Genomic DNA, 18,454 nt, shown 5'->3' with positions numbered 1-18,454 from the left:
GAACCTGGAAATTCCATCAGAAAACTTTTAGAACTCATAAGTGAATTCAGTAAAGTAGCAGGTTACAAGATCAATGCTCATAAATCCAATGCATTTTTATACATAAGTGATGAATCTTCAGAAAGAGAAATTAGGAAAACTACCCCATTCACAATAGCATCAAAAAAAGAAAAATATTTGGGAATCAATCTCACAAAAGAGGTGAAAGACCTCTACAATGAGAACTACAGAACACTAAAGAAAGAAATTCAAGAAAACCTTAGAAGATGGAAAGATCTCCCATGTTCTTGGATAGGCAGAATTAATATTGTCAAAATGGCCATACTACCAAAAGTGCTATACAGATTCAATGCAATTCCAATTAAAATCCCAATGATGTACCTTACAGAAATAGAGCAAGCAATTATGAAATTCATCCAGAAGAATAAAAAACCCAGAATAGCTAAAGCAATCCTCAGTAGAAAGAGCAAAGCAGGGGGTATCACAATACCAGATCTTCAACTCTACTACAAAGCAATAGTAACAAAAACGGCATGGTATTGGTACCAAAATAGACAGGTAGATCAATGGTACAGAATAGAGGACACAGACACAAACCCAAATAAATACAATTTTCTCATACTAGACAAAGGGGCCAAAAATATGCAATGGAGAAAAGATAGCCTCTTCAACAAATGGTGCTGGGAAAACTGGAAATCTATATGCAACAGAATGAAACCAAACCCCTATCTCTCACCCTGCATAAAAATCAACTCAAAATGGATCAAGGACCTTGAAATCAGACCAGAGACCCTGCAACTTATAGATGAAAAAGTAGGTCCAAATCTTTAACTTGTTGGCTTAGGATCAGACTTCCTTAACAGGACTCCCATAGCACAAGAAATAAAAGCAAGAATCAATAATTGGGATAGATTCAAACTAAATAGCTTTCTCTCAGCAACGGAAACTATCAGCAATGTGAAGAGAGAGCCTACAGAGTGGGAGAATATCTTTGCCACTCATACTTCAGATAGAGCGCTAATTTCCAGAATATATAAAGAACTCAAAAAACTCTACACAAAGAATACAAATAACCCAATCAACAAATGGGCTAAGGATATGAACAGATGCTTCACAGAAGATCTACAAGCAATCAACAAACATATGAAAAAATGTTCACCATCTTTAGTAATAAGAGAAATGCAAATCAAAACTACCCTAAGATTCCATCTCACCCCAATTAGAATGGCAATTATCAAGAACACAAACAACAATAGGTGTTGGAGAGGATGTGGGGAAAAAGGTACACTCATACATTGCTGTGGGGCTGCAAATTAGTGCAGCCACTCTGGAAAGCAGTGTGGAGATTCCTTAGAAAATTTGGAATGGGCCCAACATTTGACCCAGCTATCCCACTCCTCGGCCTATACCCAAAGGACTTAAAATCAGCATACTACAGAGATACAGCCACATCAATGTTCACAGCCACTCAATTTACAATAGCCAGACTGTGGAACCAATCTAGATGTCCTTCAATTGATGAATGGATAAAGAAAGTGTGGTATATATATATATATACAGTGGAATATTACTCAGTTATAAAGAATAATAAAATTATGGCATTTGCAGGCAAATGGATGAAATTGGAGAATATCATGCTAATGAGATAAGCCAATCTCAAAAAACCAAAGGACGAATGATCTCGTTGATAAGCGGATGATGAACTTAATGGGAGGTGGGAGGGGGGCAAGAATGGAGGAAGAGGGAAAAGAGGGGTGGGAGGGATGGGGGAGATGTAAAAAATAACAGAATGAATCAAACATCATTACCCTATGTAAATGTATGATTACGCAAATGGTATGCCTTTACTCCATGTACAAACAGAAACAACATGTATCCCATTTGTTTACAATTAAAATAAATTAAAAGTAAAAAAATAATAAAAAAATAAAAATGAATTTGAAAGCTTCAGTAATTTTTAAAAGTTCAGTTTTAATTATCTGAAAATTCCCTGACTTATCTGATTATATCATTTTCCCATAAAATCAGATAAGTAAAGTTGTTACTATGAAAGAGTACATTTCTTTCTCATGGTTCTGTGCTTAGAGGTCAGAACCTCTAAGCATGATTATATCACACAAAGGGCCTTTTCTCTCTGAATTATTTTTGGACCTTACTTTACTGCTTGCCTACTTTGATTTTTCTCTCAAGGAATACACTACCTCAGTGCCTAGTGAATTCAGCTTTTCACAAGTATAGAGTAAATAAGCATCATGCAAGCAAAGGCAGGTGACCCTTCCCTTTGTAGTATACAATGGGCACACCCACCTCTAACAGTACAATAATGAATCAATTCAAACCACATTATGCTGGCCAACTAAAATAATACTAAATATAAATATTACATGGACAATAATCACTACAAAATTTCATTGACTTATACCTTTGAGGTAGACAGGCCCACTCAGAACATCTTTCCTCACTCTTACAGCCTCCTGTACAGATTGTGTAGGGCTTGGCTGTGAAGAAGCTTCTCCAAGATTTTCCAGCAAAATTTTCATTAAAACTCTTAAGTCATCTTCACTGAGAGCCACCTAAAAACCACCAATAAGTTGTTAATAGAAAGTAATTAAAAGTCCAGAATATGATATCTGTCTCAATGTATGGTCCCTCAAATTAACTAAGTGATCATTTATTTTATTTATTTTATTTATTTATTTTTAGTACCAGGGATTGAACCTGAGGACACTTAACCACTTAACAGAGCCCAGCCCCCCGCCCTTTTTTTTTCTTTCTTTTATGAAACAGGGTTTCACTAAGATGCTTAGGGCCTCCCCAAGTCTGTTCATCTATTTTAAAAAAGAGAGACAAGAAGTTGTGAGCAGAAACTCCAGGAAAGAACAAGGTGATCCTGTCTAGTATGAGACTTCCTCTCTGTGTAAACACACTTCTGCCTCCTACCACAGCCCAGCCCCTGCTCTGCCACTCCAACACCTTTCCTGCCCTGGCCTCTGACTCTGTTGCCCTGTTCCTGAATATGACCTGTTCCCATTCCTGTCTCTCTGTCTCCATTCTGTCTCTTTTCTCACCCAGGGCCAGTTCTTTCTTCTACATTATTCACTCCCCTCCATATTCAACGTAGGAAGGGTGCTGTTCGGTTACTCCTGCTATGTAGTTGTATTCTCAGTACACATACATCTGGACATTAAAACACAAACACAAACACACACACACACACACACACACCTATTTAGGGGTTGTGGCTCAGTGGTAGACACTTGTGTGAGGCACTGGGTTCAATTCTCAGCACCGCATATAAATAAATGAATAAAATAAAGGTCCATCAACTTTTAAAAATAAATACAAACTCCATTTAAAAAAACACAAAAGTACCTATATAATTTATCAAAAGTAACACCTCTTAGGATAAAAACAAATACAGCTACAAAGTATTTTTTAAACCAAAAGGCACAACATCCTTGTTCATCTTTTACCTTTACAGAAGGGTATATGTGACTCAAAAAAAAAAAAAAAAAAATGAAACGTACTGAGTCAGACAGATCCCTATCAGCTCTACCACTTTCAAGTTTTGTTGTGGGTCAAGATTCTCATCTTCCTCAATTCAAGTCTTTCATTCTATAAAATAGGAATAAAAGCAGGTTCCTCCCAGAACAACATGAAGTCTCTCGAAATTGCCACGACCATTAAGATGCATTAAATCAGCTTCCTGTGAAGCTTTTTATCCTTCTATCTTTTGTAAATTTTCCCTAGACACAGTGGTCCAAAGGGCTTATTTTGAGATTTTGTACATAAATTTACACAAGCAAGCATACGTGCACAGCACTTTCTCCTCTAAATGCCACAGTAACCTGTGTCCCCAAAATTAAACCCCTATGGCTGGAAAATTGCTCCTTCCTTGCTTAAAGAACAGAAGGAAGATATTTAAGCACAAGATAATGGTCTGGAACTTGTTTGCAGCAAGCCCCAGTCCTCAGATAACAGGTATAACACTACAGCCTCAGAACTTCCATTCCTGGATCTGGGCCTCATTCCCCTTTCACTGTCTCTCCACCTCCATTCAGCCTCTCCTCTCAGCAAGTACCAGCATCTTCTACAGTATTTACTCCCCTTCAAATTCAATACAGGAAGAGTGCTATTCAGTTTTTGGCTCCCACTAAGAAGTAAAAAGATTTTCTCTTGCTTTGTGGCTCTTGTGATACCAACCAAGCTATTACAGCTGCCTGAAGTTACTTCAGCATCTCCAGTTTGCTGTGGGTAAAATGAGCAACTGATCAGATGTTAGATTGACCTTTAGTAAGTGTGAAGGACAATTGTAAAAGGTGTCCCTACAGTTCTTTGAAAAAAATCAAGCTGATTCACTGGGAACAACCTGTTGGTATTAGTCACCTAATGCCGCTTCTTAGCAGCTCCTCAAACACAGGAAAACTATACAGTCCATGAACAAAGAGTACTTAAAGAAACCTGATGGCTGACAAATTAGGCAGTGAAAACTTTATCCACTGTGGCTGCACTGTTTCATTAACAAGGGTCATTTGGGTCAAAGTCATGATCACACTTTGATGCTAACCTGTTCTGCTACTTTTTTGTTTCTTTTAAAATACTTCAAGCATAAAGGAAAAGAACAGAGAATACTATAATCACCCCCTATACATCTTCACCTAGCTTTATCAAATCTTATCAAGTTTCTACATTTCCTTCAGATCTTTCTCCCCTTTACAAATATAGTTGAACCCCCACGTGTACCTCTGTGAGATTCTACTCCTTTCCACTTTCATCCCCATGGAAAAACATTATCCTAAATAATTATTTACTTCATGACTTATAAACAATATATATTGAAAAAATATATATTACTATATATTAATTACCACTACTACATGCCTTACAAACACTATATATTGACTATATATATACATATATATAGCGCATTCCCTTGCTTGCTGCAAATTTTCAAATAATACATAACTACACTATCATTTTGCAATTTAATTTTTCCATTTTTGTGTTTCAGATGTATTCATCTGTTTCATGTAGTTCTTAGTCATTCACTTTGTATATGCTTTACAATGTACATATATGGGAAGAGCATAATTGTATTCACATTCTCCTATTGATAAGATATTTAGGTTTTACTTTGGCTTTCAGTAAACCTGTAACTTCATAATCTCTGTAAAGAAGTGTCAAATATTAGTCCTGGAATCTAGTCTCTTAAGAGAAGATACCTAAATTATGAAATAGAGACTACACAAAGAATACCCCAAAAGACATAATTCAATTTTTTTCATATACTATATCCACCAATAAATACACACAGAAAATTTTCATTTCCACAAGATCCAATTTTAATTTCTTTCTTACTACCTTGACCCTTCCTATTTTATCTCAAAACCAACCTAAAAATCATCACAGATATCAAAAACTACTCAATTACTAAATTTGTATTTGCTTTTCACACACTGTTCAGTCTCTCTCTTACCTCAATTTTTGCTGTTTAGCTTCAACAGTTTCACACAGAGGTTAATGATAATCACAAGAATCCTATCCTTCATGATGACCTTTGACCAGTCTCACCTCCTTCTGTGAGCTGAACCTAACCAGCTAACTTACCATTGAAAATACTGCTACATTTATACACTTACCAAATAAACACACTTGCCTATTCAGAATGATGTTCACTTTTCATAGTAAAAGAAGGTTTTTACACATAAAAATACTACAAAATTATTGGACCTAATAAATATGTATAAATATTAGTCCAATCAAAAATTTTAAAAATTTAAAAAGAAAAATAAAACAGTGATTTGAATGTGTTTTCTGAACACTGCTCTCTATTCTCTTAAAATTTAGCTGTGTTATGACTTTAATAAAACTTTCTAAAATTTAGAATGATATTTTCAGTAGACTCTGATAGATCTGACTTATCTCATACTTTTGGTTGACTTTATCAAATATCTAACTAAAATGAAATAAAAGTGTGAGAAACAAGAATTACAACTTGCAGTTAACAAAGTATTCCTTTTTAATACACACTAGAACTGTACTATGATCACTGATAAAAGCCTATCAAGCAATTTTATATTTAATACTATATACAAACCTGCATAGGTTTTAGTTTTCCTTTTATCTCCATCCCTGGAATTTGCACATACCACATTGCTGATAAATTTCGTTGTACAGACAAAAGCATGTTGACTGGTTTTAGAATTTCAATGTCCTGCTGTGGGAAGCCAGACTGCAAAATAGTTCTGAAAGAAAAACAAGAATTCATTATATATTTTAAATATATATGTTTAAATCAGGACTTTCATACTGTGTAACAGTTTCTACATAGCACTTTTCTAAACACTTAAAGACTGGAATCAGAATTCTTTTAAAATGTATTTCTTTACATAAATCAGAATAAATCGGGTTTATATGCCATTATCTGAAACAAAGTCTATTTAACACTGATTTCAAAGACATGATTTCCATAGTCTATTACATTAATGACTATATCTTACAAAAACTGTTTGATATAGCAACTAGCGCAATGTCATACCAATAAAAGTTACACCTTCCTAGAACTGAAGTATAAAGGAAAAAATGTTATATATACTTAGCCCTTAAGATAATATTGCTATTCTCCAAACTCAAAGGAAAAACACACCAAAGCTTAAAGTAAGTGAACATATGGTAATTGTCATTTCTAGTTTGCCTGCCAAAAACCATTTGCACAACCAAAGGAGTACTCTTGCCATTCAACAGAGCCAATACTTTCCTATCAAGAATCAACAATCCTTTAGATACTTCATTCAAAATTACCAAATGTGACAAGATTTGGGAATGAGAAATCTTAAATCTTAATATAATTTAGGAAGCTTTTTCCCACCTACAGAAAAGGAAATACCTATATGTAAAAAAAAAAAAAAAAAAAAAAAAAAAAAAATCAAAATAAATTAAGTATTACTAAGTAAACCATATTCTCTCTGTTTTTTTGTTTGTTTGTTCATTTTTTGAGATGGGGCGTGCTATGTTGCCCAAGCTGGTCTCAAATTTGTAAGATCAAGGGATTATCCTGCCTCAGTCTCTCAAGGAGCTAGGAGCACAGGTGTGCACCACCATGCCCAGCTAGTAAACTATAATTTTTAAGTAATTTTTAGTAAAACAAAATGCAGACTCTATGAGGCACAGTACTATTAACCACTGACCAAAAGTCAATGGTCAAGCTTTCTTATTTAAAATAAATAAGTACTGAGATCACAAATCACTAGAACATTTTATCCCAAGCAAAAATTCCATGAAAATCCTCTGCTGAGTAAGATTCACAATTGGATTATATATTTATACCTGGACAGCTTCAACTGAGTGAGCTGGATGATCATTGTATCAATGACAGGGGGAAGAGAATAATGTTCCATAGGAATCAAGCTAAATTTGTTTTCAATTCTGATTAAACCCAGATCTGCTATAACAGCGTTGGGTGATACTGAAGACTGAGGAATAATAATAACTGGTGCTTTCAAATTGATATCCATCAAAAGGCGGAAACTCTTTTGAGCTAAGTCTTTCATGCTGGAAGCAGCTCTTTCCGCAGCCTGGACCGTGGCTGTGCTCAAAGCTTCTTTGGCAGTTTGGAAATTGTTGAGGAAGTTCTGTTAGAAGAGAATGATGATTAGATAGTTCCCCTAAAAGGACATTTATTTCTAAAGGAAAAACGTCAGAAAGCATTTATTCTAAAAAGAGAAACTAAACAAAAGAGATAACATTAAAGAGATATTATTTATGATTGTGTATACAGAGAAGAATAAAATCTTGAAAGACATACTGTAAGTTATTAACAATGGTTAACTCCAGGAAGGAAGAGTTCTTTAACTTTCATTTATGTTTTTCAAAATTATTTGATTTTTATGATAAATTTTCCAACTTTTAAAAAATCTTTTTTATTAATGTTAGTTATTTTAAATTCAAAATTTAAGGAAAGGAATGAAAGAAAGCACTTTATTTCTCCAAAAGTGGGTTCCATTCTGTTACTCTAGGTCACAGGAATAAAGATTATTCTTAGAAACTAAGGACTGACAGCTGTAAGATTTATTTTAAATGTACCAGGCATGTGCAAACATTGTTAATTGCATATGATCCTGCAAACATTAATGAGAATCAAAACTTCTTTGTTTATATTAAAAAGCATTTCATCTCAATTTCAGCTAAAACCAGATTTTTACCAATAAAGAAATGATCATTCTTAAAAGCAATAGTCTTAACTTTCTTTTTACTGCCAGTTCTAGGGACTGAACCCAGGGACGCTCTACCAATGAGCTACATCCCCAGCCTACTTTATTTTTTCATTTTGAGACAGGGTCATGCTAAGGTTCTGAAGCTGGCCTTGAATTTGCAATTTTCCTGTCTCTGTACAAATATGTATCACCAGCCTACAAAAGCAATAGTCTTAATGATCATCCATTGATAATACGAAAGAAACTTAATCTCTTCCTCCTACCCCAAAATAAATTAGTTTCTAGAAAACTGAACATGATGTTTTTGGTAAGATTCATAACTGATAAGTTGTAGTCGGCAGCTCTGTTAAGAGGCACAGGCAGATTTAAAAACTTTAGTCCATGACACACAGATATAGTAAAAATGAAACAATCTCATGGCCTTGTTGGTCACAAATATAACCAAAAGCTGTAAGTTCCAATAATTAGTTTTTCAAATACCTGATGAGTTTTCTTAAAAAGGTCTTCGAGCTAAATACCCTAAAGGCATTTCATAAAACAAGTAACATTGAAAAGCCCTGAATTAAAAGATATAAAAGTACTTTTAAGATACATAGCTATGAAAACGTTAGAGAATGACAGCTTCTATGTTTAAGACAATGATTTAAAAATCAATTTGATTAACATCATATAAAATATCTCCTTAACTATAGAATTGTGTTCAGCGTCAGAGAGTTTATTACATAGTCCAAGTAGTAAAGATTTTGACTATCTTGGTTCAAGTGTATAGACAAAATATTTAGGTCTTAATAAGAAATAAATGCATATAAACTTACCAAAAGAGACATGAAGAATTTATGAACATAAACAATTTGAATACAGCCCACTTTAAGACTGAGTTTGCCATCCACTTTAGACACATCTGCATAAGCCTTTCCTTCTGTGGCATCTGGATACAGAGTCATTTGGAACCTGAAGACTTCATCTCCCAAAATAGAGACAGCCTAAAAGCATGCAACACCTAGGCATTACATCAAAAGAGCTGCAAAGTCCTTACAGCTCCCTCTTAAGCTCCCTTACTATGCAATCCTTGATAAATGAAGAAGCAACATATAACTGCAACCCTAAACAATATTAAAAACATTTTACTTGACAAAAGCTTTTCCTAGTACTATAAAAATCACTTTTTATTAATAGAATTTTTTGTTTGTTTGTTTTTTGGTGGTGCTGGGGATCCATCCTTAGCCTCAGACATACTAAGCAAGTATTCTGTCACTGAGCTACATTCCCAGCCCCTAATTAGGAAAATATCTATGTTACTGAACTGTTCAGAAGTAACTTTTCAAATTACTGTGTAGTAGGAGGCCTAGTCTATGTACATATGAAAGTTAACTGTTACCAACCCTAACAAAATGCCCAACATGTGAAAGACAACTAATAAATGTATATACTAATTACACTTATGGATATTAGCATCTCAAAGTCAAAGAAGAAACTAAACTTCAATACAGAGATCTATTTTTTAATTACCTTTTTGTGAATGGACAGCAAATCAACATTTGTAACTATGATGTTCTGAAGTCTGGCAAACACATCAGTTTGCTTTGGCTTCACAGAAAGAGAGGCATCCATTCCTATGGAAGACACAATATTTATAAACTTTTCACTCCATCTAAATGAACCAATTCAGTGACATCTAAATTCAATAATATACTACCAAGATACAGAATGAATAAAAAAATACTCTTTACTAAACATATTAACAGCATCAGCTTCCATGTCTGAGTCACCTAAGAAAGTTTATGAAACCTTTAAATACTACACGCATCTCATATATAAAAGTTGTGGAAATGAAAACAAAAACTATACTTTTTAAAGTACATTCTTCTAAGATTTCTCTCCAAAAAAAATGTTTCATTCTCATAATATATAAAGCTATAATCATTTCTAAAACTGCCCTTCAGTACAGAGAGAATGCCTGCATCTAAGACCCAATATAGAGCCCAAACCATTATTGTATTCCCTATAAAAGAGATACATGGTGATATTTGTTAAACAGTGCTGATTGTGTAACCTTTTAAAAAACTGCTTACCATGTACCACTCTCCTGAACATTTGTAAATGAGTAAGCTTTTCTTAATGCTCACCAGAACCCCATAATTATTACTATTTCCATTCTATAGAAGAGAGAACTGAGGCATAGAAAAGCTCAAAGCTGCCAGTGCTAGTTAGTTAGAATTTGAACCCTGGCAGATTCTCCAGAACCTATGAACCATAATAACATGCTACCCCATTCTGATATCAAACTGACAATGGGAAACATTCATAGGAAGTTTTCCAATGCTATATGTGTATAAAAGGCAATGGAAATAAGACTAATGGCATTCTTTTCACTCTGTGAGATGTTATGATATTCATCATGTCTGTCTAAAGTGATATTATTCTGAAAACGCACACCAAGAAGAGATTAAATCTCAGATAAATTCTGAAATTTTTTAAATACGTAAGGAAATATCTCAAGTCTGTAGAGAATCTTAACAAATATACTTCTAACTTTTCAAAGTACATCTTTACAAAGTTTGCATAAATCTTCAACTTAAATAAACCATAACATGGCTCAGAAGAAATCCATTGTGCATAAGCTCATTTTCCCTGGATGCTTATTCAAAGAAACAGAAAGACATACACCAAAGAATAATTACTTACCATGTATTTTAATATCTGCTATGTTACACTTCTGATCACAAACAAAGACATTAAATGCATTTAATTCAGCTGTGACCTTTAAATCAAACACGTCCTCTTTAGAAACAGTGCTGGATACTGAAAATCAAGAGAAATCTTATTATCAGTAAAGTGGAAAGATGATGTAAAACACAAAATAATCTCAAATCCACCAAAATAAAACTACATAAAATATTATAAGGAACCCAGAAAGTTCTCTGTTAATATAATTAATGTGGATTTGAACCAAATTTCAAACACTAATAAGACAAAAACTAAAACTAGCATGCTCCCCTTCAAATGAAGAATAAAGGCAACTATTAATAACATCTTCACATGCTATTTACTAAATGGAAACTACTTTTTTCTTCTTCTGAGGAAAAAGAAAACCCTCCAAATTCAAATTCTAAAATTATTTTAGCCAAAAATTTTTATTGAGTTCCTTTTCATATTATTTATTACAGCAAAGAATTAATGAAAAAATATAATAGTGATGAATAAAGTTATAGTACTATGTCATTTATGACATGTTATTTAATTATAGAACCAATTCATTTCTCTAGATGACATGTTACTGCTCCATTAAAAAATTCTAAAATAAACTCAATGAAACATGAACACAAAGGGCTAAAGATTAGGGGGAAAACGTGCAAAATAAGACGTAAGACTCAAAAGTGAACTGATTACCTTAATCTACTTTAGTGTAGGTACTGATTAATAAATTTAGAATACATTTTCCTATGAATATATCTTAACTGAAAAAAACAAAACCTTCCCACAAAACTGCTAAGGCAGTTATCAGTCCTCAAGTACCAAATCATGACAAGTTTTTTCCTTAATATTTATTTTAGCACAATCAAACCATAAAGACCAACTGTATAGCAAAACCAGAAGATTAAGTCTTCAGGTTAATATGATTTGTAATTCATTGTGAATCTAAAAACTAATTTTCACTCAACTGTATTTTGTGTGTATCATATAAATGTTAAAGAAAGAAGAGGTATTTCTAAGGATATTAGCTCTAAAGGTATTATTCTGGCAAGAAAATACATTAAAGACAAAGAAGTTAAAACTCTTTTACTGTAGTTTACAACAAAATAATTGCTCTGTTCCATGATATAAAAAAATCAGATCCATGTTTCAAATCTCGTAGTATTTAACAGTTTTACACTTAAGATGCCAGTAATGGATGTCAAAATGGTAATGATTGAATATTAAATTATTAGAGGTTAGACATTCACAATATACAATATGAAAAAATAATTCAATGATATCTGGCCTAAAAACAGGGCAGTGTATCTCTATTTACTCAGGATACTTCATCTTTAACATTTCACAGCACAAGTCAAATGTCTGAGGAATATGTGTCCAGATCTGTGTGTGATAAAAATACAGATTTTGTTAGAAACCAAAGTGAGTCTCTCTCTTCCATGACATCCCTTCTTTGGTTACACATAAGCCCTTTTAACTGTTGAGCACCAGGCAGGACTAACTGAAATGGATCTTTGTTCTACGCATGATTGTATTCATATTTTAACTTCTTCCTTTCTCACTTGCACTGGATTAAAGACTGCAAAGATATGTCAATGCAAATTATATACGACTTCTATTTTATTTAAAAGCTAAACAGTAAAACTGAATATAAATACATGACTAATACTAAACATTTATTTAAAATCTTCAATAAATTTATCTATAATTCCGTAAAGATAAAATTTGCTTTCCTCTGAAACTAACCTAACTTGACAGACCAGTTATAATATCAAAGTGCTGAATATTTATCTTAGCTTGAAAATGTATATTTTTTTTAAAATGTTAGTTTTTATATGAAGATAGTAGACCATAACACAAAAATGAATACCAGTTTTGATGGCAATACTTCTAGATTCCCCCGCAAGTAGTTTCTGCTCGGATTCCTTCTCAGAAGAGGAAGACTCAGAGGATGGAAGAGCAGATGACAAAAAATCCATGAAGGAAAGTAAAGCTTCCAAATGAAGTACTAAGTCCAAGGATGAAAATGAAACCTAAGATAATGAACAATTAGAGAGGCAGATTCCAGACATGTAATGCTTTTATGTTAAATTTCAATATACACAAATATACAACTAACACAACAATAGCTTAAAGGGCTTTAAATTTTTTAAAGAAGAATTACTATTACCATTTTAATCATTAGAATTACTATTGCAATGTTAATCCTTACCAGACAATAAGCCCCACTCCCATGCGCCATTGCAATTCTAAACTCGAAAGGATCGGATGAGTTTTAAGATATAGTAAGCATTCCAAGACTGACTATATATATTCAATAAACTGTGAACAATGGCTGAATGAGGCCATACTTTATTATGTGCCTAGTCTTGTTCTAATCCTAAAGCAATACGCAATTCAAATGTTTAAAATTCCATCAACACCAAGTGAAATAATCGTGGAGGAATAAAATGAAGAAAATTCCCTTTAAAAATATAAATTCAACAAGTAATAATTCACATCTGGAAAAAAATATTTCTTTCAGAAATCAAATCAAATTTTGGTAAAATCTTATTTCAGTTCCATATCCACCTACTTTATTTATTTTATCTTATTTTATTTTATTTATAATGTGTGTCTGTGTCTGTGTGTGTGTATGTGTTACTGGATACTGAACCCGGTGTCTTGTGCATGCTAGGAAAGCACTCTATCACAGGGCTACTCCTCCAAGCCCATTAACTTATTTTATCTACAAAATTAAATCTACTATTATTGTCCCCCTTATTCTAATTTTAGAACTTATAATCTTCTAGCTTAAAATGGCTAAGAAGCTACATTTAATCTTTAACAACCCAGCCTTACAGTGAATTAATTATAAAAGATTTACCTTCAGTCTCTGTTTGGTATTGTCATGAATAGTTTTAAATTCTGGTCCATCACTGTCTGCCTACAAATAGTGAATAATTAAAGCACTGGGTTACAAACACTAAAATTTAATGCATTGAAAACATTTTTTTTAACTTTTCAAAGTATGCTACTTATGGGCAAAGAAGAACATGTCCCAAAAACTGACCACATAAAGCATGTCTCACCTTCTACAGATGCAAAACCTCAAATTCCTTATCCTACTCTGGAGGAATGCTAGCATATCTAGATCAGGTGGACCAAACATAAAGGCAGGAGAAATGCTAGTCTTCTAGATTATAACACACTTCAGAATACAGCAGAACTATGTATTATTCGTATTCATTCAACTCCAGAGGATAACTCAGAAGGCTAAGGAGAGTATCCAGGATCTTGAGATGCTTGCAAAATTCATCACAATCAACCAGTTTAGAATGAAAAAATTGGGGGAACAAATTGGAATATTATATATGAGAGCAATATATATAATTTCATATATTCAAATAGTCAAGAATTCTAGAAATGAAACCAGGTACCTTGGTCAGTAACATTTTCAGGAGGGGTTCATCAGTTACATTAGAAGAGTTAACAATATGAAGAGGTTCTCCTTTAGAGTCTAGAAAGGAAAAAGACAAGGTCATTTCTCTTAAACACTTCAAAAGATTTTTTAAGACAGGACCAACCAGTTACATAAATGCGTGGTTATCAAAAGTCATAGAACTATATACTGAAAGGGGTGAATTAACTTTACTCTATGTAAATGAGCCTGGCTTTGAAAAAGAACAAAAAGTAAAAAGAACCTCCACAAAAATAAGAGAAACAAAAAATCCAGCAGCAGTCAGTAACAACTGTTACAACACTTGGTACTACTGCTATTACTTTCATTTGAACAAATCATAATACATTATTAAAGAATGAACCCATAAAATACATTGATAATAATTCTTACTTTTCATTTAAGTTTGCTTGTAAGATATTTCCGAGTTCCTATAAACTTTAAATACTCATAGAAACTCTAAAAGTTGGCTTGCTATAATTTACAAAGTGAATTACAAAGGTCCAGAATACCCACTAAACGTAATTTATATTTATTTGGGGGGAAAGGAAGGAGACTACATGATAATGTTCAATTCTTCCTTCTTTATCTTTCTGTATTGTTTAATTTTAATTTTTACAAGCAAGAATTAATGTAATTGACTAAACCTCATTTAATTAAAATAAATTGTAGAAATAAGATATTATGTTTCCTTGCAAATTAACTCCACTTTTCCAAAAAAGTCCCTGGAGTCTGTACCTGGTTTCTGATTTCCTAAGATATTAGTTCTCATGGCATGGTTATATTGAAATGATGACTTTTATAAGTACTGAAGTATTATATACAGACATATGGTTCATTTTTTAAGTATATTCCATTTTATGCCAGATATATTCCTCATTTATGATAACTACATTAAGAGTTCATTTTTCAAATATCAAATTCCTTGCTATCACTGTAATAAATTTAATCTAAATAATTATGGTAACACAACTAATTATTTAATATTGATAAAAGGACCATCTGCCTAATGAATAATTTACACAGAATGAAACTTCACACTCACCAGTAAAATTAAAGCACCGCATACTAATTTTTTTTAGATAAGCTTTAGCAGTCATGTCATATGTTTTAACTCTAGCTTCTACTCCAAGTTGCAGGACATTGAGTTCATGGAAAGGCCTTCCTTTCTTTTCTGCTTTTTTCATCAGAGTAACCACAACCTAGAAGGGCGAATCAGTATTACCACAAACTATTTTATTAATGCACAATGAAGCTAAATCAAGAATTTAATAGTCATACAGAATGATATGATCAATAGATTCACACAATGTAAAACATTTACCTCCATTTGTGCCTGAAAATTGCTTAGTGTTACTTACCTCAGAAGACACATAATTATTTCAACTTTTTAAGCATCACCACTATTTTCTAATGGTTTTCAAAGGTAAAATACAAAAATGACAACAAATAGCAGTTTGGCCTAATTCCCAGAAGATCTGGTCTGGTGGATGGCTTTCATCTGAAAATCTGAGTTATCAGCTAATTTTTATAGAACTCCTAAGGTAAGGAATCTCAGTGGTAGCACTATTGACATTTTAAGTTGACAAATATGTAAAAGAGGGAGCTGTTACAACCTGTGCACTGTGAGATATTTAGCAGCATCCCTGCCTCTACCCACTAGTTCCTGGTAGCAGCCTACCCCTATGTAAGTGACAACCAAAAAATGTTTTCAGACAACACTGAATATCCACCTGGGGGATGCAAATCGCTCCTCCTCCACCCCAATCACTGTCCCAAAGGACAGGAACTATCATAATATATAATTACAAATGATTTTAAAAGAACTTATGGATTTTCTACATATATACATTAAGAAATTTGGAAACAATTATTTATCTAACAATGTTTGAGTTGTCAAAACTTAAAAATCTTCAGCAATTCAGATATTAACTAGAAAAAATACAGGAGGCTTAGTACTAAAGAAGTTAGTTTCAACACCCTATTATCAACACGGCAAGCATGTATTTCAGTTCAAAAACACACAACCCATTTGCATAAAAGTTTATTATTTTTAGCTCACAGAATACAACTATTTAATGATGAAGACATTTTGAAGGAAGGTGCTTGCAGTTCCCTGGATCCACTGTTTTTCACTTATTCAAACCTTTAATGTCTAGTCCTTTCTATCCTACCCTAGCCCTGTTTCTGATCCCCTTTCCTTAGACTGCTTATTTCTCTTTAAAAAAAATTCAACTTAAATTTCACTTCCTCTAGGAAATCTTTCCAAATCCTATTAAAATGTCCCCTCCTTACCATCCATACCATAAGTTCCCCTGTACACTACTCTGAGTACTTTTTAAATGGAAACACAAATACTTCCATTGTTTGAATTTGCATTTTTGCCTCTGCATCTTTGGCATCCAGCACATACAGTTTGTGTAATGTGTGAATAAAGAAGAGGAAAACCTACTTACTCTTTCCTCAATAATCTGTAAATGGAAATACATAGTTAAGTAATAAACATTTTTAAAATGTAGACATACTGTATTTTTTTCTATTGAGTTTCTAGCACTTGCAAAGGATTTCTCTACCATTATTTCCCTTTCCTTTCGTATATAAAACTGCAAAGGAAGTCACATTCCAACTGTCCTATAATTATCATAGTTAAAAAGCAAGTTATAGGAAATATTACCATTTTTCTCTATGAAATAATATGTACCCTATTTATAACTCATCCTTAATAAACTCTCAAATTTTAAAGTATCATTGCTACAAGAAAATAGACTGTTAGATTTTTCTATCCATATTATTTACAAGTTTAAGAAATAATTCTAAACATCCATTATTTATCTACCTCACTTGACAAGAATAGATGAAAATTACACACCTCTTTAATTTCAAAATTCAGCAATATATTAATGATATCTACAGATCTAATTTCTTCCATTCCAGCTGTTAAAGTAGCTTGTGAAGCATGTACATCTTGTGATACAGAGGTTTCATAGGACTCTTTAATTTTACCTAAAGATGTTCAAAAGAAATTCATTTCAGACATTTCTTTCACAAATACCTCTTGTGAACAAATATGAGTACTCTGGACCTGGTGAAGGCATAAAAATTCACAGATCAATCATATCTCTAGGCCTTGGAAAACTCATGCTTTAGTACAAGAGACACATGTGTTTAAAGCACAAGAAAAACAAGCAGGCTGTACCTATAGACATTAAGAGGGAAAATATTAATACATAATATAAAATGCACAGAAAGCACAGAACAAGGTTTAACACCATTACAGGGAAGTAAAGAAAGGTTTAATGCAAGGGTACCAACCAAGTAAAGCTGAAGAACCTGCTCACACAAAGAAGACATTCCAAGAAACAGGCAAGAAATTTGGGAAATCAGAGAGCAATGATACAGGACAGGTTTTGTAAACAAAACACAAAAAAGAAAATCCACATGAATAAGATGCTGTTTTTCTGAAATCAACACACCCTGAAATACAATAAAACTGTTTCTTATACAGTAATACACGAATATCACAGTTGTCTCTTGCTATGTGTCTAGCTGGGTACAGGTACCAGATACTGTACTAAGGGTTAAACAAGATGGTCTCATTTAGTTTTTAGAATATCTCTTGGAGGTAAAACTTTACTGTCCTCACAATACAGATTAAAAAAAAAAAAAAAAAATGAAGGTCAGACAGACTCAGTATCTTACGCAGTGTCACACAGATTATAAGTGGTGGGGTTCAAATTCATCAGTCTGATTTGATAGCTTTCACTTTCAACCAACTCTCAATATCATTACATCATTCCTAATATTATCTTGACCACTGATATAGCAAACAAAAACCCTGCAATATACCCTATACCAGAAACTCATATGGAAAATCATTGCTATTGCTAGAAAGCAATGCCTATGACAAGATTTCTTAATTTTCATTTTTTTCTAGTACTCTTCCAAACAGAATGTGAATGGCCAGAGGGGTGAGAGTGGGGACTCATAACAAATCTTTTGCTCTTCAAAACAATTTCTGGAATACTCAAATATTTCTTAAGTACGAAATAGAAAGCACTGATCATTTGAAAGGCAGTAAATCGGAGTTTATTAAAGTTAACAAAGTCTA

General features: G+C 33.0%; 1 protein-coding gene across 1 annotated transcript in view; it reads right to left on the bottom strand.

Annotated features, from left to right (window-relative positions):
* Vps13c (vacuolar protein sorting 13 homolog C) overlaps positions 1 to 18,454 on the bottom strand; it is a 170,463-nt gene that overhangs the window by 73,726 nt on the left and 78,283 nt on the right. The window contains 11 exon segments of the mRNA XM_047538497.1: positions 2,423 to 2,573; positions 6,098 to 6,245; positions 7,327 to 7,631; positions 9,029 to 9,196; positions 9,723 to 9,826; positions 10,899 to 11,015; positions 12,778 to 12,940; positions 13,774 to 13,833; positions 14,327 to 14,406; positions 15,392 to 15,548; positions 17,216 to 17,349. Of these exon segments, the coding sequence (XP_047394453.1) occupies positions 2,423 to 2,573; positions 6,098 to 6,245; positions 7,327 to 7,631; positions 9,029 to 9,196; positions 9,723 to 9,826; positions 10,899 to 11,015; positions 12,778 to 12,940; positions 13,774 to 13,833; positions 14,327 to 14,406; positions 15,392 to 15,548; positions 17,216 to 17,349 (1,587 nt within the window).

This window comes from Sciurus carolinensis, chromosome 2 (assembly GCF_902686445.1).
Source record: "Sciurus carolinensis chromosome 2, mSciCar1.2, whole genome shotgun sequence".
NCBI lineage: Eukaryota > Metazoa > Chordata > Mammalia > Rodentia > Sciuridae > Sciurus > Sciurus carolinensis.
The sequence above is the reverse complement of the archived record's forward strand: the minus strand, read 5'-3'. Positions and strand labels throughout refer to the sequence as shown.